Source organism: Rana temporaria, chromosome 5 (assembly GCF_905171775.1).
Source record: "Rana temporaria chromosome 5, aRanTem1.1, whole genome shotgun sequence".
Taxonomy (NCBI): Eukaryota; Metazoa; Chordata; class Amphibia; order Anura; family Ranidae; genus Rana; species Rana temporaria.
In genome coordinates, this window is record NC_053493.1 from 238196571 (window position 1) to 238222727 (window position 26157).

Consider the following 26157-nt stretch of genomic DNA (forward strand, 5'->3'; position numbering starts at 1 on the left):
TTTGCTTTGTTATTGTTTGATTGGGGGATATAACTTGTTTGGGGTAAAGGGGATATTGAACATAGAACATGTTTCTTTGCCATCATATTAAAGAACTTGTCATTTGGTTGAGACTTGAAGTACTGATGCCCAGATATCTACAGTCACTTCCCCTGCATTGCCATGTAGACCATTTTCTCCTATGCATATCCCTTGCAGACTATTGCTCCCAGGACTTCTCTCCTCCTGCACAAACTTCACTGTAGATTCTTAGAGGGGATCGAAAGTTTGGGCACCCTAGGTAAAAATCTGTATTGTGCATAACGAAGCCAAGGAAAGATGAAAACATCTCCAAAAGGCATCAAATTACAGATTAGACATTCTTATAATATGTAAAAAAAAGTAAATTTTATTTCCATCATTTACACTTTCAAAATTACAGAAAACAAAAAAAATGGTGTCTGCAAAAGTTTGGGCACCCTGCAGAGTTATTATCTTGTACTGCCCCCTTTGGCAAGTATCACAGCTTGTAAACACTTTTTTGTAGCCAGCCAAGAGTCTTTCAATTCTTGTTTTGAGGTATCTTTGCCCATTCTTCCTTACAAAAGTCTTCCAGTATCCATAGTTTTTCTATTATGTTGAGGTCAGGAGATTGTGAAGGCCATGGCAAAACCTTCAGTTTACGCCTCTTGATGTAATCCCCCGTGGATTTTGAGGTGTGTTTAGGATCATTATCCATTTGTAGAAACCATCCTCTCGAACTTCAGCTTTTTCACAGATGGCATCAAGTTACCATCCAAAATTTGCTGAAATTTTATTAAATCCATTTTCCTTCTACTCGTGAAATATTCCCTGTGCCACTGGCTGTAATACAACCCCAAAGCATGATTGATCCACCCCCATGCTTAACAGTTGGACAGAGGTTCTTTTCATTAAATTATGTGCCCTTTCTTCTCCAAACTTACCTTTGCTCATTCCGGCCAAAAAGTTCTATTTTAACCTCCTCTGTCCACAGAACTTGTTTCCAAAATGCATCAGGCTTGTCTATATGTTCATTTGCAAAGTTCAAACGCTGATTTTTGTGGTGAGGACGTAGAAGAGGTTTTCCACTTTAAGCTTGGCAGATGCCATGTGCATCTAATACATTCAATTTCTCCAAAACAAAGTGAAGTTTAAAGCTGAATTAAAGCCTCTCAAAAGCTACAGGTGCTTCAAGAGAGCTTTGTCAGACTTGTTTGGAGGCTTTGAAGCACCCCTAAAGCGATGTAGAGTATAATTTTTTAAGCAAAAGCAAGATGTAAACAAGACTAAGAACCATTTTTGGTGACTGGTGTTCAGAGGGCTTTAACCAAGCAAGTGTAAACTAGCCATGGTTGGCTTTAAAAACCTAACCAGAGTTGTAACCATTCCACACTCAATCTATTTTTAATTTTTAAATGGCTTATGCGAGCCACACACCAGTAGAAACAAATTGTGCGAATAAGCTTTCAAAAAACGAACACGTTCGTGAGCAAACAATATTTACAATGTGTAATGACAGTTTCAAAAAAATGTATAGTTTAACCATTTCTGGGCCACCACACGCCGATATGTCGGCTGTTTGAAGAGGGATATCTTTGTTATGGCAGCAGGTAGACCTCCTAACTCAAAACATGCAACCTATAGAAATTTTTTAAAGTCTCCTATGGAGATTTTTGAGGGTAAAAGTTTGTCGCCATTCCACAAGCAGGCACAATTTTGAAGCGTGACATGTTTGGTATCAATTTACTTGGCGTAACATTATCTTTCACAATATTAAAAAAAATTGTGTACATTTTACTGTTTTTTTGAAAAAAAATACACTTTTTTAAATAAAATGTGTGCTTGTAAGACCGCTGCGCAAATATGGTGTAACGTAGTATTGCAACGACCGCCATTTTATTCTCTAGGGTGTTGGACAAAAAATGTCTGGGGGTTTCAAAGTAATTTTCTAGCAAAAAATTTTTAACTTGTAAACAACAAATCTCAGAAAGGTCCTTAACCACTTAAGGACCCGCTCATGTACATAAACGGTGACATTATAAAGATGGATATCTCGGTTACGCCAGCAGCCGCTGCCACAACCGAGATATCAATCTTTCCTGTGAGAGGTCCTGTTAACGATAACGGTGGTCTCTGCAGCAAATTCGCCGCAAGATCACCGTTGGCAGTGGGAGAGGGGCTCCCCTCTCCCGCGCCCTCCGCCGCTTACCAGAGCCGTCGGCAGCAGCAAAGGCGATCGCGTCCTGCTCGGCTGGGATACGAGTGAGGGCAAGATGGCCCCCACCCGTCTCCGGCCATGCTTCTTAAAGGCATATTTTCTTGTCATTTTTTCAAATGACAATTTTTTTTTTTGCCCCGTCGAGCTCGCACGCAAAAGTGAGTTGCGCCCGCATATGAAAACTCTGTTCAAACCACACAAGTGAGGTATCACCGAGATCGTTGGAGCGAGAGCAATAATTCTAGCCCTAGACCCCCTCTAACTCAAAAGATGCAACCTATAGAATTTTTTAAACGTCGCCTATGGAGATTTTTAAGGGTAAAAGTTTGACGCCATTCCACTAGTGGGCGCAATTTTGAAGCATGACATGTTGGGTATCATTTTACTCTTATTCTTTCACAATGTGTAAAATAATTGGGCTAACTTTACTGTTTTATTTTTTTAATTAAAAAGTGCATTTTTTCCCCAAAAAAGTGCGCTTGTAAGACCGCTGCGCAAATACGGTGTGACAAAGTATTGCAATGGCCGCCATTTTATTCTCTGGGGGGGGGGGGATGTTTGGAGGTTCTAAGTAATTTTCTAGCAAAAAAAAGTTTTAATCTTGTAAACACCAAGTCTGAAAAACAGGCAAGGTCCTTAAGTGGTTAAAGTGACTCTAAAGGTTCACGTTTTTTATTTTATTTTAAATAACAAACATGTCATACTTGCCTCCACTGTGCAGTTCGTTTCGCACAGAGTGGCCCCCGATTTGTCTTCTGGGGTCCCACAGCGGCTCTCGCGGCTCCTCCCTGCAAGAGCTAACCCCCTCTGGGAAGCTTTCTCCTGAGGGGGTTACCTTGCGGGTGAGCACCTATGTCATACAATCGGTGGCCATAGCCACCGATTGTAAGACTCGCCCTCGCCTCCCGGCAGCCGCGTTTCTTGGCTTTGATTGACTGCAGCGGGAGCCAATGGCTGCGCTGCTATCATTCTATCCAATGAAGAGGCGATCAGCCGTGGGGCGAACTATCCGGGATCGCGCCCTCGGAAATTGGGGGTTCAGGTAAGTGAAACGGGGGCACCGGACACTGCAAGGATGCATTAAAATGAAAAAACACAATGCTTTACATACAACACCCTTTAAGTGTAATGGACGTACACTAATCAGTTTCTTGTTTGTTTTTTGCTTGGGTTTGTGCGCATTACCAACGGTTACGTTATTATTTTTTTTAATATATTTTTTTAATGGACAAGAAACACATTGACCTTCAATAAATTTTTTGCCTGTTTGCCGGTTTTCCTTTTTTTTTTGCCTCCGATTCTTGATTTGTGTCTTAACTGCACGAAAAGCAACCAAATGACAGCTCTAGTGTTTGGGCACCATAAGACATTGTAAATGGTTGCATGTTTTTTTTTTTATGTAATGCAGTCTAAGTCAATATTTGCATCAAGATAGACTCTTATTAAATGCAGTTATGGGCATTGGTTAAATGCAGTTATGGGCATTGGTTAAATGCAGTTATGGGCATTGGTTAAATGCAGTTATGGGCATTGGTTAAATGCAGTTATGGGCATTGGTTAAATGCAGTTATGGGCATTGGTTTGTATATATTTTTATCTTTTCTTTTTTGTCTGGCTAGAATAGATGTTGTTGTGGCAACTGAAACGCATAATCTGGTAGTTTATTTTTAGAATTCCACAACCATCCTAAAATATAAAGCCATTGCTTGCGTTACTTACAAAGAGGTTTAGCAACATATGAAACTTAAGGTTGATTTATTATACATTCCAGGTAGGCTAGCTACATGGATTTGTCAGTCATTGGGGATGAACCGTGTTTTGTGGTTTGTATTTCACAGGTGCATGGCATTGTACGTCGATCAAGCTCTTTCAACACAGGCAGGATTGAGCATCTGTACAAGAATCCACAAGCTCACACTGAAGGGAGTAAGGATATGTCATTGTTTTTTATAATGTTGTAATAACTTTTATAGAAACTTGTCAATACTTTTAAAACCTAAAAAATAAGTTTATTATACAATATATCATGTATGCCTTTTGTATCTAAATGCAAGAACGTGTGTATTAAATTGCAGCTTTAGGGCTCTTTGAAACAAGTTGTCCCTCTGAAGAGCTAATTCTGTCAAATCATTCTTCAGAGGGCCTTTGACAGGTGACGATGAGCCAGTTTATCACCTTCTTACCACCTAGTTTAACCCCTAAGTGCCTAAAATGCAACCATTGAATGGGTTGCATTCAGTGGGAGATACTACCAGGCAAACACAGCCAGCAATCTGTGAATAAATAAATGAAAAGTCCCGTCTACCACCAAAGCAGATGGCTTGTAAGTCTCAATGGACTGTGAAGGTGCTGAGTGCCAGCGTAGTCTATTGGCACTTCCTGCAACTTTCAAACAGAGAGCCCATAAATTGGTATGGGCATCAAAGCTGGCGGATGTGTATGAAGGAGCCTCACATTGCTCTCGTTATACACTGATCTTGGGTGCAATGCTTTGCAGGCCCCTGGGAAAAATTTATAAAGTCCTCTAAATCTCATCTACCATAGAAATCCTCCTGGCTCATTCAAAACCCTGCTCACTTATTGAACTGTGCCCTGGGTGTGATTGGTAGGTATATTTCATAGCAGGAACAAATAATCTAGGGCATTCCCTTAAATATCTTTTGTTCCCCTTTTTGACCATGTTGGTAAGTAAAGAGACACAGCAACAAAACTAAAGCAATTTATGCAAGACAATAAAACCCATATAGATTGTCACAAGGTGTATTAAGACGCAAGTTTTGTGGCCTATGTAAAATTACGCAGCCTACAGTCTCGTTGTTATGGTGCTCTTGTCTTTTATTTCCTTTGGAAATGACTGTAGGATACCTTTTATTCACTGTGTACTATACTATACAATATGGTAGTTTTCTCTAATGCACCATAGAACCGCAAACTTGCTTCATTGTGTTCTTTTGCATGTATCCATCAGAGTGACTGAAGGAGTTGTCAGTAAAGTGGGTAACATTCAGTAGCTAATTGGAGCTATGAGTTGTCTTCCTTTTTGATACGGTAATGCCAACCTCTGGAAACCATGTAATTTTATGTCTTTTTGGGTCTCTCATGGCCCAAAAGGGAAAAATTGTTTCCGAAGACGGTCTTTATCCCGCCCATTTTCGTGTAATTACTTTTATTGACAAAGGATAACCATTGAACCCATTTTTTTAAACTGCTAATCCTTATCACACCCAGTGGTGTCACTAGGGTTGGTGTCACCTGGTGCGGTAAAATATGGTGTGTGTCCCCCCCCCCCCCTTTCTGTTCATGGTCACGGGGAGGCCACCAAACTGGAATCTGGTCCCTGTAAATGATAGTATAGGGTGGTATAGGGCAGGTTGGTATCGATCTACTGAGTTTGAAGTACCTGGAGGCTGCTGTGTCCTCACCCCTTTCTCCTCCTTCAGCATTGGGATCAGCTGTGGAGGAGGCAGCCACACCCCCAGCCCCACCCACCAACCCTGGCTGAAGGAGATCTTGGAGATCACTGAGGGTTGGCTTCACTGACTGGGGAGTGTTATAAGCAGCCTACCTCGCACCGCTCCATGGCTGCTCTGCAAGTGCATGCAATATAGTGCACTGTGTAGCGACGGCCCCGGTGTCACACAGGCTGCACCCCCTGCCCCCCCATAGCGACACCACTGATCGCACCTAGGGATTAAAAAATCCCTAGAAGCCCCTTGTGTGCCCTTTGTATGGCCTAGTATGTAGTGAGTAAAGTAAGCAAATTACCCAAGGACTGGCTGTAAGAGAATAGTATGTCAAAGTAATGTATTGAAACAGTCTGATAATACGTTATACTTTTCTTTCAAAGATATGAAACTACACTATGGAGATCTTACTGACAGTACCTGCTTGGTCAAAATAATTAATGATGTCAAACCTACTGAAATCTATAATCTTGGAGCTCAGAGCCATGTAAAGGTAAGTCCTTTCATGTTTCCTTATGACACACTTATTTTTATACTGGGGTGGTCTTAAATCAGAATTGCGGCAAGCTCCCGAGATGGAGTGGAGAATTCTGCAATTGGCCCTTGCAAAGCTTTATCACATTGCCATACGCTTTTTTACACAGGTCAGTAGGCATTTGGTTTTATAGGTTGTCTTTTACCTCCAGGTTATACTGCTGCTTACCAGAGGGTTGGACAATGACAGGCAAACTGTTGGCTGACTCAGTATAAACCCTCCTACCACTAGGATGCCTGTTTGTGAGTTTCCTAGAAGAGTGGCCATGCCCACTGGCGGTACTAATGTCTGCAGTCTAGAGTTGAATTGCCCTCTGTGCCTAGTCTATCCAGTTTTATAAGAGTTCTCCTTGGCATTTTTGGGTGTGCATCCTTTTTATTACAGATATACAAAACATTGTGGCCCAATTTACCCAGTTATTTGCTGACTTATTTGCACTTATTAGCCATGATCTATTCTCATTGTGGATACAGCCTTATTCTTCCTCAATAAGGTAATTGCTACTCCTGTAGAAGACACATCTGTTTAGGACCTGACCAATATTTGGTTGGTATGCCTTTCTAGTGCTCTGTTATGTCTGGTGGGCCCTGCTCTTCACCAATTTAGCTGACTTTACTTTGTCAAACTGTCGTATTGCTCAAAATCCATTAAACGGAATCTGACTACTGCTGTGGTTGATCCCTTATTGAATATGCTCCACAGATGGCTGTAGCTTTAAGTTTCGGTTGTGATGGTTTGCTACAGTACTCCGTGTAAGTGGTCTTGGGTGCCGCCTGGAGCCAGGCTTGTAGGCTGTGGCTGGTTGGGGAGAAATAGTGATAAAGTAAATTTGTGTTTTTATTTGTTTTTTATATAAACAAGCATGTCATACTTGTCTTCTCTGTGCAGTGGTTTTTCACAGAGCAGACCCACATTTCCTCTTCTTGGCTCGCTCCTTGGAAATTCTGGCTCTTCCTCGTCTCTGTGGGGTAACCATCTGCGGGTTTGCTGCAGAAAGCTTTAACCTGCTTCCACTCCCTCGTCATAGGATTTGACTGACAGAACCAGGATACAAAGGCTTTTGCCTCAGCAAAGAATGTGGAGAGCTGCTACAGATGGACACAGATATGGATTGTGTTGAGGACTTGTGCAAGGATGGGGGGGGGGGGGCAATACTTGCCTAATCATTTTTACCTTGATGCAGCTTTAGGCTGTAGAACCATTTAAAAAAAATGTTAAAACAGCTACTCATTTCAGCAATCTGAGGATCAGATATTGGCATGAGGAAGTTCCTGCCAACATCTGAAAATGTGGTTCTTCTGATCCACAGTATGACACCAAATGTGAAAATCTGGCCTCCAGGTTCAACAACCTGGGTAGGTTTGTCTCCAGATGCAGGGAACCTCTTGTGGAAGCAGTAGATGCTCTGCTGACTTAATGGGATCAATACAAGCTGATCTATGCCTTTCTTCTGGTTTTCAGGACAGATGGATGGCATTCTAATGATCCTTATTGCTTTGAACTGGCTTAGGCAGATGTGGTATGTTGCCCTAAGAATCCTGGAAGGCGCTCTCTGGACTTTGCCAGATCTGGATAATTTCTTCCAAAAATGGATTATGATCATTGTCCTCAACGGCATGGCTGTTGAGGACCAGATTTTGAGGGACAGGGGCAATTCTGATTCTGTGATTCCTATAATCAAAGCTAGGAAGGCTACTTCCCACAAGGTTCATCAGAATGCTTACTTAACATTGGTGGGCATCTTGGGGCTTTATACCCTAGGGATGTTTCTGTAGGAAAAATCCTTCCTGTAGCTAGGTGTGGACCAGCACTGAGGGCCAGGTTTTCTGCCCTTGCTGTTCTAAAATCAGAGAATTCGGGCCTGCCTCAATTTAAGAGCTTTGTACAGGGGATATGGTATGTAGCTCCTCTGTCCATTCCCCAGCTGAGTCTAGTTCTCTGTGCTTCAGAAACCTTTAAACATTTTGGAGACTCACCCTCAAGTATACCTCATAGCTATTACCTCTGTACGGCAACGATCTGTGAACCCGTGGGTTTATCCTGCAAGATGCCTTTTCTGGCTTTGCATATAGACAAGCCTTTCACATCTCGCCTGTATCGCTCTATCCAAGTTCAGTTCACCCAATGGAAATTTTACCTCCAATGTCTATATATGGTTCAGACTGAGTTTCTGTGCTACTGCTTCTTTCAGGAGCATTGTTTTTTGTCAGCCCAGATGTACCCCTCAAATGCTGCTCCAGCTTCTCATTTCACCATTTTAGGTGGCTCAGGCAGATCAACATCCCAGCTTCTGGTCTCATAGATCAGGTTCCACCTTTTCCTGTCAAGGTGCATTCCACTCTACTGGATCATGAACTTTTTGACATGAAGCTGCAGTTTTCTGATTCCGTAAGGCTGCCACCTGCTCTACTCCTCTAATGGCCTGTACACACAATCCAATATTCAGACAAAAATGATTTCAAAGCGATCATACGATAATCTGATTGTTGGTTGATCGTGCGATAATCTGATTGTTGGTTGATCGTACGATAATCTGATTGTTGGTACAGAGCTTTCGAGAGCCGATCATGACAGTTCCTCTGAGATCTCCCAGTAGAACAAGCACAAAAAATGTCGAACTATTTTTGTTTAATCAGTACAGTTGTCCTTCGAAAATACTAATACACTACAACACATCACTTCAGATTTTTGTTTTTTTTCTGCCATACAAGGATTTTCATAACTTCAGTAATTCCTTCTTTTTTCGATATGCGCCTAGCATGCAAAGAAAAACACTGTCTGATTTTAGGTTTGTGTGTAGGGGCCATAAATTCTACTACATGAATGCTTCAGGCATAAGCCCCCCTTTTTTATTTTCTCTCCCCTTATTCCTTCATCCTTTTTTGGAACATAGGTTTTATGCAGAGAGGTGGGAACCTTTCTGTGTTTGATAATGCTGTAGGTGCTACTTTGTTTAACAAAACTGACATAAAAAAACAAATCTTATTACAAATGACAGAATTATCGGTTATGCTGTCATACCATTTGTATGTGTGTGTGTGTGTGGTGTGTATGTGTGTGTGTGTGTGTGTATGTATGTATATGTATATATATATATATATATATATATATATATATATATATATATATATATATATATATATATATATATTGTGTGTGTGTGTATATATGTATATATGTGTGTGTGTGTGTGTGTGTATATATGTGTGTGTGTATATATATGTGTGTGTGTGTGTGTGTGTGTGTGTATATATATGTGTGTGTGTGTGTGTGTGTGTGTGTGTATATATGTGTGTGTGTGTGTGTGTGTGTGTGTGTGTGTATATATGTGTGTGTGTGTGTGTGTATATATGTGTGTGTGTGTGTATATATATATATATATCTCTCTCTCAAATATTTAATTAAAGGATGCAACATTGTGGGGACAGATCGGACACTTTTTTTTTTTTTTTTTTGGGACCGCTGACATTTACACAGTGACCAGAGCTATATGGGGTTTCTAACTGGGGGGGGGGGTAGTAGTCTGGCGCCGGAGTAGACATTGCTGTTTCTAATCACTAGAAACGGCAGATCTCTCTCCTCTCCCTGACAGAACAAAGATCTGTCTGTTTTAAATTGACAGATCCTCTCCCCCTCTGCGTTGCGGCCACCAGGCATGCGCCTGCTAAGGCTATCTAAAGGGCTGACCTACAGCTATGGCGATTTGCCCAGGAGAGCCAACCTGCCGCAGTATAATGATGCTGGCTGGTCGGCTAGTGGTTAATGTATTACTTTAAAACTGAATTATTTGGCAGTGTTTTTTTTTGTAAACCTTGGAAAAGGTTTGCTTTAAATGCATTTTTTTCTAATTTATATGCAAAGTAGTTTTTCTTTTGTACTTGTCTAGTGACTTCAGATTTTGTACTCAGGAAGATGTAGATGAGCAGAACCGCTTTAAAGCACTTTAGGAGCTAGCCCAATAAATCAGGTCTTGCGATGCATCAGAATTAACACTGCTTGTACCTCTTCTCCCTCCCGCAATGCAATGTCTGCAAACCTAAATCAACATATTTGACCAGTAATCTTTGAAATTCCCCATCTTCGGCTATCTTGATTGGCCAGGATGACTTGAACTGCAAAGTAAATTTATTTCACCATCAAAGTATGCCGACTATACAGCTTAGTGTACATTTTAAAATAAGTTTGCCTGCAAGTAGGTAAGAATGTGTTTTCATAGCATGTCTTTTCTGCAGCATATGGCCTGCCTGCAAACTACAGCCACCAATCAATAACCACATACTGCCATATCCATAGCATAATCTGGATACAAGATGGTCTGACAATATTGACTCTATTCTTCTATGGTCAAGTCGTTCCAATCTGAACATTTGTAGCTCAAAGTTGAGCATTGCAGTCTTGTATGCTTGGCCATCTTCAAAGGATAGTTTGAAATCTGTATAATCAGTTTGCTCAGCAACTATGAATTAACAGGCAATACTTTCCTTAATTCTGACCTTGAACAGCATGTTGTGCTCGAATAACTGCTAATGCTATCCAAATTTGTTGTAATGCCGTAAATTAAGGTAGAATGCAATGAAACAAACACCTTGAATATCTGTGAGAAACAAGTTATTAAAGTTATTGTGATGTAGCCTTGGGATATATTTAGACAATGGAGTACTGTATTTAGTGGATCTGGTTAAATTAATGTTGTAATGGGACCTTACACTTCCTCCATATAAAACAGTTGATGTACATTTGCTGCATACAGTAAACCTACAGTTTTATTTTTTATTTTGTTTTAACAGAATTTTTCTGAAATGAACAGGAGAAAGTTTTGAGATAGAATAACCAAACAAGTGTAAAATACAATGTTAAGTGAGCCTGTGTATTGAAGGATACTGTACTGTAAACAAATCAAATGCATAGTCAATTTGAATTTTTATGCCCTCTTCATACCTATACTTCATGGCGTCTAGGTTTTATGATGTATCAAAACACTTGTTTGCATTCTATTGCTTGACAATATAAATATGTTGAAAATAAAAACAAAATGTCGAAAAGCCAGCCTTAAAGCAACTCCTCACACACACACCACTAAACGGTTATTACATTTGTCAATTTTCTTACAATTTAAGAGATGACTGACTTTTCAGGAAGTCAGTTATGTGATTTAAAAAAATGCTGCCTGTATTTTGGCAAGGAGGTGTTCTATCAGTGATTGCATCATATCCTCTTCTCTCTAGCTGTAATCAGACTAAATTTCCCATGAATCCTTGGAATGGGACTGAATGTGGATGGTACACTAGGCTTGTATATGTAAATGTGAATTCGCCCACTATAACATTAATCGCACCCCTCATTCTGCAGCCAACCATACATAACACACAGTATTATAGGTTACAGCCTTGTATTTATATTAAAATGCTTTGTATTAACTCATTTATTATATAAATGCAAGCCAGTGCCGCATCGGCAGTACCTTATCTGTGCCCATCTGTGCAGAGCAGGGATAGTTACAGATCCTCTGGAGACAGCAGTTATTGGGCTGACAGATCTGTATGTGAGACACCGCTCATGGTACAGCCCTGCCTTTCTGTACCGGAATTGTGATAGATGGCGTAGAGCGCACTATTCCATTGTGCAGGTAGGCGGGGCTCTACCACAAGCGGTGTTCTCACATACAGACCTATCAGCTGTGTCCCAATTATCTAACTCTCCCCACTCCTGGAGAGGGATGGTGGGTGGGTGGTGGCGGTGGGGAGGATAGGGGACGGTGCTGGCAGGGAGGAGGAGGAAGCTGAGAACACCACCTCTATGGGCGGCAGAGACCGGGGGCTGTGAGACTCCCTCACCCACTACAGTGAGCCAGGAGTAAATGGAACTCCCTGCTTCCTTTAAAGGACTACAAGGGGGCGTGTCAGACCACTGGCTGAGGTTACTTGACGGATAGAAGCCAGCCGTCTTGCAAACAGGGAATCGCCAAGTAATAACTGTTTTTCCAGCAGGTTATTGCAGAGGAACTACAGAGCTCAGAAGAACATGGCTGACATAGTTTGTGACAGTAGGAGATTGGCAACGAGAACACGGGAACATTTTTGCCTGGAGCTCTGCTTTAAAGAATTTCAGTTTTTATTTTAGTCTGCAGTTAAAAAAAAAAATGAAGTACTGTCCATGATGCTTTATTTTATTTGCACCGACATTTTTTCAGGAGAAGCTTTTGCGGTATGTCCCCCCCCCCCCCTTCAAGGTCCAAGCAGTACGAATTCAACAAGGTTTTAGCAGAATGTTAAAATAAAAAAAAAATGAATGTATATGGCAATGGTAATAAAACTAGCATAGTTGGTGAGAGAAAGTCAGAGGGGGGGGGGGGTCATAAAGCTGTTGGATAATGAGTAAGGAAACATATATATCTAAATTTAGGCAGGTATTTTTTGTCAAATAGAAGTATCATTGTTCAAAAGTTTCCCTTACCCGGATAGTTCTAAAATTCCCTTTTTTAAGAATCAAAACCTTGAGGTCTTCTTTAGTGTGGTCCAGTCGTGAGAAATGGTTTCGGCACACCTGTGGGACATCATCTTTATGTTCCTCGATGGTATATCTGTGCAAATTCATCCTTGTTCGCAACATCTGTCCTGTTTCACACCAATGTAAGATCCTTTACTACATCTTTGGCATTGGATGAGGTACGCATCCTTACTGAAGGTTGTTGTATGACCCTGTGATATTGAAGGTCCCTTTTGGGTATGTGTGTGTGGTGAACGCCTTTTTTAGATGGATTGATCTGGTTGCAGTGTTTGCTGCACTACTGTCTAACTCTAAGGCAATGAGTCGAGTCCCAGGCAGTCGAGACACTGCTACAATGCTGGACCTAGATGGGCTCAGGTAAGAGGGGGGCTGCTGCACAAAGGTTGTTTACCTTAATGTATAGAATGCATTAAGATAAACCCACTGTTTTTACAACCCCTTTAAGAAGACACCCACAAGTGTCTGCCATATGTACAAAGTTGGCTTTGCAAATAAAGGCAATAATGCATTTGCTTACAGTAAATAGTAATCCAGTTTGCAATCCATTGTCTGAAAACCCTACCAGTGCTCATACACCCTTCTTAATGCTGGTAGCCCACCTAGTACAGATTAAGGAGCTTTTGGAAACTCCTCTAATCCAAAAATTCAAACTTAATAATATTGTATTTGTAGTTGGGTGGTAAGCTGTGATGCGAATAATGGTGTAAGGAGCAACCTTCTGTTAAGGTTATTTCCACTGGCTGCTCCAGTTTCCTCCCACTATAAAAACAGAAGTGGGTTGGTAAGGTTCCTCCCAGAGTCTGTATGAGTTAAAAAAAACACTAGGTTGTGACCTCTTTACGGAAGAGGAACTGATATAAATGGTTTATTGTGCCATGTCGTGTATTGAGGAAATAGGGGGGTGGGGGTAGACCATCCATCCTAATTGTGTTGCCCTTCTCTGAAAGCTCTCTAGTTCAAGGAAATGTTTTTGAGGATTGATGCTCATAAGTTTTCTTATTCCTTGTTAATGGTATACTTGGTTAGCAGAACCTAGCATTACATGCTAATGTTGAGTACATGGCCTCACTGTCCCCCGTTAACGCAGCATTTACAGTGTCCCATCATCGCTCCAGACTTGCCATTGCCTCACACAGCGGGCGTCTTCTGCTGTGTAGTCACAGAGCTGGGTCTGTGTTCGGTGGCACAGTGAAACAAGGTCCCGCCCCTCCCTAGACCAGCTCGTGTGATAGGTGGAATGCTGATTCAACCAACTATCTCACAAGCCGGTATAGGGGGCGGACCTTGTTGCACTGCACTGTCGTAACACAGAACCAGCTCTGTGACACACAGCAGAAGATGCCTGCTGTGTATGTGAAGAGAAAGAGCGCTGCAGCCTCAGCTCACAGCGTCACCAGGGCAGTCCAGCCCTGCTGCTCTGTGTCCTCCGGCCGACAGTTTCCTGGCTATATTATATTTTTATATATATATATATATATATATATATATATATATATATATATATATATATATATATATATATATATATATATATATATATATATATATATATATATATATATATATATATATTTTTAATGGCGGTTTTTCTCCTTGTCTTGTTTCTATATCCTAAAAACGCTACCATATGTTTTCAGTGTGCTGTTTAGAAAATGTTTTGGTTCCTTTTTTGTATCGTACAGAACCCAGCTCTTTTTAATCATTTTTGATTGACGTGTGTGTGCTCTCTTGCATTTTTTTCTTTCTATAGCTAGCTATAGCCATATATTCCATTTTTTTTTCACACTGTTACTAAGCGGGAACATTGCAAAGTTCGGGAAATATGGTACGAGTGGTGACAAAATGTGTGCAGTCATTTTAAAACCACAATGAGGACATTATGGTATTTCCACATAAATCCCTTCTGTACCCATCCAAATTAGGAATTGTGCAACATTTACTTGACAGACTGTCCAGTGGTAGCATCTTTTTACTGACTCATAATACTGTCTCCACAAGCCTCCTTTCTCTGCCCTGTATGACAGTATGAACTCAAGTCTGCTTCTTACAGCATCTGTGAAAGAATCATGACTCTTGGCAATGATAAAGAATATTTTACTCCCAGAGCTTCTTGTGGAATTTGGGGATTTGTCGGTTTCAGCAAGTTTGTTTCTGAAATCTGTTTTACTTGGGACCTTGGAGAAGTGTAACTAACATGATTGTGGGACACCACTTGTATTTTCATGCACAGAAGTTAACTGTATATAGGTAGTGACTTGCATCATCAGTGCAATTTGGGAATATTGTCAGAAGGCGAGACTGACTGCAGTTGACTCGGGTAACTATAGCTGTGGAAATGTGCATAGACATGGCATAGCTTTGAACATAACCCCCCCCCCCCCCCGCTTTCTTATATGATCGTCAGGATGAATAAAGTTTTCTTCAAGAATTCTGTTTAATAAAGTTACTCTTTTTGGCAATGTCCGGTTAAACAAAAAGCAAGTGATACGTTTTGGACACTGTACACAGATGACGTATGTAGCCTTTTTTTTCTTTTGTGTTTATTTTGGCTCATATTTGTGCAGAATAACGTTTTCTATCACTCTCACTTCCAGTCAGTTTTATGTGGGCTGTGCAGAAAGCAAGGAAAATAAAATAATAGGAAGTTGGTCTGGTTTCCTGAAGGAAACCAATGAAGATGAAATTGGTTCTTGGAATGAACACAGAGTCTGGAAAGGACTGTCAGAAGAGCTTGTACTGAATCATAAATAGTAAGCACTGTGACTCAGAGATGCTACACACAGACTGGCTTAATACAGCCTTGTTGACGCAATGTGGGAGAAAGCAATCTGACTTCTACTTATGAGAGTCTTAAAATAGCAAGCCTCAGGACCATGACTTCATGCTGATGGCGATTGGTGGAACAGACCAGGCACTGAGTAGTTTTAGCCAATCTTAGGGGTGTGGTTTAGGAGAGTAGTGACCCTGTATTCATCTATGTCTGTGCAAAAAGTCTAAAACAGTAGCTCATTCACACCAGGGGAGTATTCAAGTAACGGATATGAAAAAAAAGTTTGCCTGTAGCTCTTGGTAAAACTTAAATGAATTCTGTATATTCAGGGGATTTTTTGTGAAGTCGGCTTCCTAAAATATGGTACCAAATGCTCAGGTTTTTTATGTTAATGGAGGTTTGCTGTGTGTTTATGGGATGCACATCACACCAGTTGGTAGCGCACAGGTGCCTCCTTTACAGCTGCCTAAAATGAGACAGGGCGCAGGATCCAATTAAAATGAAAAGCAGCTGATTTATTAACAAAAAATGGCTCACTTCCAGTTAAAATCTATTGGATCAGCATGGGAAGCAGAGAGCATCAGGACAGACACTTAGCCAGGTGAGGCTGAAGCGGCAGCTGCTCCTGATCTAATAGCTGGCATATAGGGATCTTGCTCTGACAGCTGTCAAAACAAGCACCAATACAGTGTCCTCAGCCGCTAGCTGTTGCTTCATGGTAACCTCTATGTGGAGGGCGTAGCTTGTGCTGTGCTGGTTTGTGTATTGTCTTAACAGCAGGCTGAGACGCACACAAATGGGAAAGGGGGTGCCTGTTGCCTAGAGACAGAGGAAAAATAAAAATCTACCCTATTACAAAGCGATTTGTAAACTATTGCCTTGTAAAATGACCCATTCAATTAAAATATAAATGAAAGGCAATATATTTGTGCAGAGATATTAAAAACAAGATTCTAAATGCATTTTTTTTTCTTTTTAAAAAGTGGTCACATGCCCTCTGTTCTCAGCTGCATTAGAGCTAGGGGGAGGAGAAGCAACAGCACACTGATTCGGGGGGGGGGGGCTATTGGGACAAGTCTGATCATTGGAGAGCAGGCTGAGTTCTCAGCACAGCTACAGAACTGACCACTGTGTGTTCTCCTGTTAAGTTTGGTCAGTTAATGGGAAAGCAGGGGGACTGGCAGGAACACAAGGGATTTCACACAAAGGAAGCAATACAAAGAACGGGATACTTTTTCATACAGGTACGTAGTACGTTGGGCACATATAAGGAATTCAAAATGTTGGGGTAACAAACACTTTAAGTTCACTTTTGCCAAAAATAATACATTAAGTTAAAAATATGCATTGTTTTTATTATTCTTGCTAGGGACCTAAGATCTGTGCATTTGTAACCCTGAATATGGGTGTAATCTGTTACAAAAGGTTAACTTCTGTGTGCGTGTGTGTCTATAGTTTGGGGGGGGGGGACATTTTTTACTACCAGGGTATATTTGTTATCCTGTTCAAGAAATTACTCATTTGCCCTTTTGAACAAAGGCAGGGACATGGATGGATTCACACAGTGGGATTTGATTTATGACCTGCCCATTGTTTGGTTTGTGGCGCTACCCCCGCAGGAGCCGCTGGTTTTTGGGATTGGCATGCTAGGTTACCTCTTACCGTTGTCTAGGGTTGAAGTGAATGAGTAGACCAGTGAGCGAATGTCCAGACAATAAAGGTTTTCTGAATGCTTTATTCTCGGCCCAACATGCCCAACATCAACATGAGGTAGAGAGGAAAGCAATGGAGAACTTTGCGGTATCAGGCCTGGATATGAAGCGAGCAATCCTGCTCTCAGTAGTAATAAACACAGTTCGTCGCCACTTTAGCCAGAGTGGGTGGAGTGCCCCCGGACAAACTCCTGCCACGAGTCTGGCAGCCGAAGTGCCACTTTAGGTTGCTGGGAGGAACAGGTCTCTGCCACAGACCCGGCTCTAGGGACCTCTGCCACAGGCCTAGTACTTGAATAAGCTAAATGGATTGAGCGAATCCTCCAGTAGATTAAATTGGGGTCACCGGGTGACAGTTGAAGTGTACCTGTCAGTGTCCCGGTCACCAGATCCCCGATGGTTCGTTCAAGCCCTATTGGACAACCTGCCTCTGGGTTTTCCTCAAGCCGACCCCCCACCGAACGGCATACAGCCTGGGATCTCCTTAGTAGATGGGGGACCCAGTAAGTCACTGGGGCCCCTTAGTAGCATCAGTTGCTCCAGGCCAGGAGGGCCCAAAGTCTGGAACTCCGCGTAGCGCGTGACCCCAGGCCAGGTAGGCCATAGTGGAGGGGCCCGTGATGTGCGCACACCCTGAAGGTGGGTGCCGCACCTGGAACCCGCGAAGAACCAACAAAATGGCGTCTGACACAGATATACTCTCCCCCAGCATGCCCCACGAGGGAAAACCCCTCTAATTGGCTGCTGGGGGGAAAAGCGGCTCTACCAGAACCCCTCTAGCGCCAACTGTCGCCCAGGGGTGGAATCGGCACCCCTGGTGTGCAGACTGACCTACAGGACAGTTCAGGAATGACAGCAGCCCAAATTTTAGGAAATTCTGAATAGGAGCAAAATAACTCTCCCATTCCCCACTAACTTTAGCGTAGTGCCCATACTGAAAGTAAGGGGGCGCTACAGGTTGATGCAATTTTTTTTTTTTTTTTTTTTTTTAAGGTGGTACAAATGTCTCATACTAGGCACCCAGCTGTCAATGTTTTAATGTACCTTTTTTGTATGCCGTTTTCTTAAAGCTGAGGTCCACCCTAAAGGGCAAAAAGGCTACAAAAAAAATCATTTTTATTTTTTATTGTTGCCAGAAGTGTCTGTTACTAGGCAGATCTCCTAATCTGACACTTCCTTGTTCATGGTGGTCGTCTTTCTTCTCCTCGTGCTGCCTCCTGGGAAATGGAGAGCGGTGTCTTCTGGGACCTTGTATGTGTCCCAGGAGACATCTGCCCATTCCCATATCGCTGCGCGGCTCGTGCATGCGCAGTAGTTTATCGGGTAGTGAAGCTGCGACGCTTCACTTCCTGATTCCCTCAGAGGATGGCGGCGTGGCTGCCGAGACCCGATCGATTGCTCGGCTTCCGACATCGCGAGCACCCTGGACAGGTAAGTGTCCTTATTAAAAGTCAGCAGCTACAGTAAAAAAAATTTAAGCCGGACCTCCGCTTTAAGATTTTGTATAAGTAAACAGACCTTTTGTGGAAAAGAAGCTTTGGTTAATGTGTTCATTATCCAGGTTCATTTTTTGCAAATGTGGAATAGATGTGCTTTATAAATATCTGAGTGTTCGCTTCTTGGACCATGTAGCTGGTGTTGTGAAGCTGTGTTGATTCCTTATTGGCATTCATAAAGGCTAATATATGCTAAGTAATTTGTGTGAAACCATTGTCTATTAAGGTTTAGGTGGAGTTTGCGGTTTGCAGCCTATTATCAGACCACACCAAGCAATCCTAGTGTACCCTGAGCTATCCATCTTCTAATTGGTGTATGGTTTGTCTGGTTTACACTGAATAATGAAAGCAAATATTTTTTTAGTAATTAAGTATAATTTATCCAGTAATGACTAGACATCATGTGGACATGAATATACAATCTGTTCTGTCCTAGAAGACTAGAAACATGTGATTATGATGGCAGAATTGCTATAGGGTGGTTTTAAATGATTTACATTCCATGTGTTATAGTCTGCTGAAATACAGCAAAGCATTTTGGTAAAGTAACTTGCTTTAATTGTTCAACATTTCAGCATTCAAAATATAAGATTTCAATTTTAGCCTGGTAGGTTTTCTGTGCGGTTTGTCTAGTCTGGCATTTAAAAAAAACAAAAAACTGCATTATATTTAAAGTGGCTGTAACCCTAAAAAAAAAAAAAAAAACTCCTGTCCCCTTATAGCAGATTAAACGGCACAGTGATTGTGGTGTCTAATCTGCCCCTTTCTAAGCTGTAAAAAAAACCTGGTTCATCCTGCCTGTTGCTGTGTTCCCCTCTGTGTGCTAATCATGGCTGCTGATCCATGATCACCATGGTCAGTTTGCATGCCTCCGCCATCCGCTGCTCTCCTCCCAGCCTGTCGGCTCCTGTATGTCTCTCCCACTCTCTGCCCCACCCCCTCCTGCTGCTATTAGTAGCTGGCGGTAAAAGTAAAGAAATATTACTGCCAGCCCCTCTGTTCTATTGATCTATCCTACACTGTGTGTGTTTTACGGTGCCTGTAAATACCTTGTCTGAGACAGTGACTCCATGTGTATGAGGAGATCGCAAAACTGAGTCACCTGGCATGTTTGGAATTTTAAGATGATTTTGAATCTTTTATGATCTTTTATGCATTACTTTTAATAAACGTATCACCTTAGTGTTTTTACTATTGGAGGATCTGTCAATTTATATCCCCACGTGTCTTTATTGATCTGGATGGAGATTGGCGTGTATAAGCGGCTCGTGTATAAGCATCTAATAAAGCAATATTTGCCAGACAGCATCTGGTGAGCTTTATTCTTGAGGGAGTGGAATTGGCACACATCACTTTAAAGAAGGATTTTGGTGGATCAACTATATTTTGTTTCGCCATCTTCATCACTTTAAAGGGGTTGTAAAGGTTTGTTTTTTATTTTCTAAATGGTTTACTTTAAAGGAGTTGCAAAGGAATTTTTTCACTAAATAGCTTCCTTTACCTCAGTGCAGTCCTCCTTCACTTACCTCATCCTTCCATTTTGCTTTTAAAAAGCCTTATTTCTTCTAAAAAAAATGCTCGCTTCCTGTTCTTCTGTCTGTAACTCACCAACGTAATGCAAGGCTTTCTTCCTGGTGTGTAGAAAGCCTCTTGAGGGGGCGAGCAGGAGTGTCAGGACACCCACTAACACACCGCTCCTTTCTCTATCTGCAAAGTAGAGTGTCCTGACTTGCCTGCTCGCCCCCTCCTCCCTCAAGTGGCTTTCTCCACACCAGGAAGAAAGCCTCAAATTCAGCTCACAAACCCCAGAGATGAATCCTGGGAGAAATAATCTGAAATTTAAATGCCTCATTCCGTCCAGGTGGTAGGGTGGCCTGTAGGTTAAAGATCCACCTTAATTCACACTGGAGGAGGCGCTTGTTAAAATCTCCTCCCCTCTAGTATAAATGCACTCGATCCAGTGCTAGAATACTTTGGGGAGTGATTTTGGATGCACCAAGGCCCTATGTCAGCCAATGGGTACATCCAGATCACGTTTGCGGATTGTGGAAATATGTTGGTAAATTTTTCAAAATTCATTGATGGGTTTTCCCGACGTAGTAACAGCCACACATGTGTGAGCAAGTATACTACGCTGAGAGTTTTGCAGTTAACAGTGTTTTGGATGGAAATTTTGTGGTAGATCTATACCCTTTCTTCTGTCCATGTATTAACCATATGAGCACCCCCCACAAGAGAAGGTGCTTAACATTTTACAAGCATCACCCCTATGAGATGTTTGCTGGTGACCACCCTGTCGCCTACAGAAGGAACTCTCCTAAATGTAACAGCATGTGTACTAGAATAACTGGAATAACCGCTTTCAAGGAGTCCTTTTTTTCCTTAAAAATTTCAGCTTAATTTTTGAAGATGGTGTCCTCTGAACGGTTTTGGCGAACCCTAAGGTATTGGCAATGAGTTCCCTGCTGTGGATTTATGATATATTTGACTTGAAAGGCTCCCGTCTGTCTGACAAGTACGTCAAACGTAATTTTGGTTGTACTATGTGACATGGTAAAACTGAGGTTCAATTCATTGTTAATACAGTCTAAAAATGCATGTAAAAGCTTGACTGTGCCATCCCATATGAGAAATACATCTATATAGCGTCTCCATGCAACTACATGGTGCATATAGATCGATATCGATTCATTAGTAAGCAGTGAGTGTTCCCACTCCCCCAGGTACAGATTGGAGTACGATGGGGCACAGCATGTCCCCATCACAACGCCCTGTACTCTGTTGCTGTGTTGCACACTTTCAGTGGATGCGTCCCGACAACCGGCTTGTGGATACACCTATAACCATCCCCAATGTATATGAATTTGTGCAGCCAACATGTATGGTTTCTTTTTTGTGCAGTTTTTTATTCTTAAATTTCAGTGAATCAAATGTATGCAACAAGTACCTTTTTTGGTTTTGTTACTTTATATTGTACCAAAAAATGTTGTTGGTATATTGATTTTTCTGTATATCATTATGCAAATATCATTATATACCTGTATTTATGTTGCAGACAAAATAACTACCAAACTATAATACTACCCCTGAGGAAGGGAAATGTATACCAATGCAAAATTTCCGAAACATGTCGGGTATTGTCTGGCTGACCTCAATCTGTTTTGAGCAGTACTTTAAACCATCAGTTTGGGTTATTATATTTCATAAATTGTGTTTTATACGCAATATATTCTTTTTGTATACTAATAAAGTTGGCTCTCCCGTGCCTTTTTTTATTTTTATCTACTCTGATCTTTCTACTCCTTTCTGCCATTTAAAGTCCAAGGGGGCGTCCCCCAATGCACTTTGTTGCATGTTTTTTTATGATGCAATGCAGGATGTTGGCAGGCCAATCGCACCACTCGAATCCCATATCTTTTTCTCTTCGGTGTTGCCATATTTATTTCCGCATGTTGGGGTGTGTGTGTGTGTGTAATTTTTTGGCTATGCCATATGGACACTTCATTATCTATGGGTGTTTGTTGATCATTTCACAATGTTAATATGTAAAAGATTTGTAGTTTAGTGTGCTACTGTGGAATTTGTCTTGCTTTTTTTACATTGACATTTGTTTCACCTCATTTGCATGTTTATTGAATATTAAGTGGTCGCACACGGTGTTTTTCCTTAGAGCAGTGAACTGCTATTATGCATGGGTGTTTTAGACACTTAAACACCTTAAAGCCCATTTAAAGGGCAACCTGGAGGCAGCATGTCTACTTTGTCATGTCATTGCTAGCTTGCGATAAACCTTGACTGAGACCTGTAGGTGGCAGCCTGGTCAGTCCACTGGTAGCACTCTTGGCACACAAAACTCATAGCGCCTTGGACACGTGCAATGACTGGGTGTTAAAGCCCGCCTATTTTGCCCTTGTGTATAATAAGAACACAGTCAGCAAGTGGTCAACTTCTCATCAGTTTTTCAGGGAGGATGTGTAAATTCAAGGAAAGTCAAATCTCCCTCTATTGGCCATATACTAATAAAACATAAAAAAAAAATAAAAAAAGTAGTCCTAGCAAAATGACTCCCAAGGTAAATCCTGCCATAACTCAAAATATGTAAGAACTGGAAATTGATTATGCTTAACTTTTTTTTATTTTTTTTTGCTGCAAGTAAAATTTTAAGCTTGTATTCTTGTTGGTACTACATGGAAACTATGCTCTGTGTACTGCAAGTGTGGAATTTTTTCAGTATTGAGCAAGTTGAAGTGTTTTTCCTGTGTAGGAGTAGCTGTCACAATATTAACTAGTGGGTCACTGCTTGGCGCTCCTACAGCAACTTGTGGTTTGTTTTTTTATTTTATTTTTTATACTCTTAATCCAGTAGTAAGAATTGATTGTGGAAATGTTCTACTGTGGCATGAATTTTATCTATGAATTAACTGATTTTGGTAGGAATATTGCAGAAGCTTACAAGGAAATGTTTATGTCCCAACAGGGTGGTGCTGCAGACATCAATTTGTAAATTCTGCCATGTCCTAATATATTGAATACAATTAAACAGACTTTGTTACATAAAGCCAAACATTTTTTTAAACAACCTAATTGTGGTTCCTACAAACTTTAAAAAGACTATTTTAAAATGCATTTGTGTAATATACATGGAAAATAGCTGGTGTACTACCAAGCCCAAGATGCAGTCTGGGCCAACTGGTTATCCCTGTAGGTAAGCGTGCAGTACTATGCTTCAAGGTAAACCAATAGTCCTGGCAGGTCAGTCTGGGATGGGTAAGTCTAACTCAACATGTTTTATGACTAACTTGTTTTGTCAGGAGCTTGATTAAAATCCTCTAAATGGTTGTTTTTTTGTGTCACTAACTTTATATGTTTAATAATGCTCCTGGAGAAGCACGTTGGTCACAAAGCATGTAAAGCTGGATTGGAAGTTGGTTGGTTGGCAGACCTTTCAGTCATGAGCCTCCAACAGAAGCCAGCCCAACGGCCAGATTTGGACTGGCTGCCATACACATGGTCCAAATGTCAGGCTTTCGATTAATCCGGATCGACATTCAGCCCGTGTACTAAGCTTAAAGGTGGATTATTACCCCATCAGGTTTTTTTTTTTTTTTTTGCTGTCTGTTTCATAGATTTTCCTTAAATTCCTGTCCCATAGCCAAATAAGTGGGAGAAAATCCTTCCAAAGTAAGTGAATCCTGGAGTCACCAGAACTAGTCCTATTGGAAGATATCGCCTCTAGACTGTTCTGATGTGCACCCAAAAAACTATTTTTTATTTTAAGATCACTTTTTCAGGGATAATGGTGAACAGGAAAATGGGGTGAGCCTCCCTAAGTGGGGCACAGACAGCAATGAACCCATTGTGGTGGTCTAATCCCTTTTCACGCTATCCAAAACGAAAAAAGAATTTGCCTTTTTAGTTGCACTTTAAGCTGGCCATAGGTGGGTAGAATTTTTTTAAATGAAAATTTAAAAAATAAATATTGTAAGAGGTTAGTTTACTAATTGGTGGGTCAAATTGGCCTTTGTTTTTGCAATGACAAGAACATTTAAAGATGCAGAATGGACAATTATTTTCTCCAACACAATTTTTCTGTATGTGGATTTAATTTGGTAAAATCTTATTTTATTCCAAAATCAAATGTTAAAGGCAAACAATCTTTTGAACAGCTTTCAAATATTAAGATTTTTTTGTACGCATTTTTCTAAGACCTAATTTTTCTTTGACATTCTAGCCATCTATAGCCAGCTTTACACACACCCAGAGAGAACTGGAATACTAAAGATTGCTATAACATGTAACAAAAGTATGACAATCTACTCACAATTATGATCAGTTGCTAAGCTTTAAATCTGTATTAAACTCCAAAATAGAGATTTTAAGTGCTTTGGGTGTAAATTTGATTTATTAGTGGGAATGCTTTAATAAGCATTCCCAGTATTGATATTCGTTTTTTATTCTTCTTCTTAATTAGTGGGAATGCTTTAATAAGCATTCCCAGTATTGATATTCGTTTTTTATTATTAGTGGGAATGCTTTAATAAGCATTCCCAGTATTGATATTCGTTTTTTATTAGTGGGAATGCTTTAATAAGCATTCCCAGTATTGATATTCGTTTTTTATTCTTCTTCTTAATTTTAATTTTAATTTTATTATTCCGTACGTTTTTTGGCTCTGCGTAACTTCTGCATACTTTGAGCTATTGAGACCATTCAACTATTAAAATGTTCGTCTCGTTCAGCTAACGATGGAACTTCAAGTTTTTTTGTACTATTTATACTTTTTAAAATATTAAGCTTTTAGACACTTTTTTTTAACATTGAAGTCAATGAGAACATGCTTTTTACCGCTTCAAAACACACGTTCTGCCAAAAGTTTCAGCTCCTTCATACTTTCACTTACAGACACCAAACAAACTTTAAAGCGGTCACAAAATATTCAGCTATCCAAACATGACTTTTTAGATTGATATCTTTTACGGTTTTTGTGAAAACGCAATTTACGTTTAGTGATATTTTATCGGTTATAATGTAATCCTATGGAGCAGGTTTAGAGTGTCATGTGACCTTTAGAGTGCAGATCATCCACAAAAAATATTATCTTTAAAAAAAGGGGGAACAAATTGCTCTCACGCCCACAAGATCTACTTGTCATACACAATTTATATATCAAAACGTAGGTATGCTTGTCTGGTTTCAGGCAATGTGATCAGTTTTGTGATACGTATTTTAGTTTTAGTTCCAGGAGCTTCTAAAGGACAAGAGACATGTTAAAAAGTCTAAAAAATGTTTCTGCAAAACACACAAAGACGCTCTTTTCTAAATCGCTGACATGGCCACATTTTTAAGTTTATCAACATAAATTTTATATCGATGCGTTCACAAGGGCCGTGTCTTTCAAACGGTGAAGTCGCTGTATCGATCGCATGTACGGTTGTGTATTTATTACGTTTTGTTTGAAGGCTTCGATAACTGATTTTGTGTGTGGATGAAAGCGTTTCTAATGGTATTTTGATTCCCTAAATAGCTTTCTTTACCTCAGTGCAGTCCTCCTCCCCCACCTCATGTGGAGAAAGCCTCTTGAGGGGGGAGGGGCGGCCAGTCAAGTCAGGACACTCTCTATATTGCAGATAGAGAAAGGAGCTGTGTGATATTAGGCTTTATAAGTACTGAAGGAACACTGCTTGTATGTCCTAATGATAGTGTAGTGGTTATGGTGAATGGCTTTTGTGCGGGCTCAGCAATTCAGCGATTCAGCATTCCCACTCGCATTTTCCTCAGGAAATGCATTGTCTAGTTTTAATTTTATTATTCCGTACGTTTTTTGGCTCTGCGTAACTTCTGCATACTTTCAGCTATTGAGACCATTCAACTTTTTAAAATGTTCATCTCGTTCAGCTAACGATGGGACTTCAAGTTTTTTTGTACTATTTATACTTTTTAAAATATTAAGCTTTT

At 40.7% G+C, this 26157-nt stretch overlaps 1 protein-coding gene across 1 annotated transcript in view; it reads left to right on the forward strand.

Annotated features, from left to right (window-relative positions):
- The window catches only part of GMDS (GDP-mannose 4,6-dehydratase), a 699766-nt gene that overhangs the window by 121544 nt on the left and 552065 nt on the right, over positions 1-26157 (forward strand). The window contains exons 4-5 of the mRNA XM_040353629.1: positions 4057-4144; positions 6066-6175. Coding sequence (XP_040209563.1) covers positions 4057-4144; positions 6066-6175 — 198 coding nt within the window. The remainder of the gene's footprint in view (positions 1-4056; positions 4145-6065; positions 6176-26157) is intronic.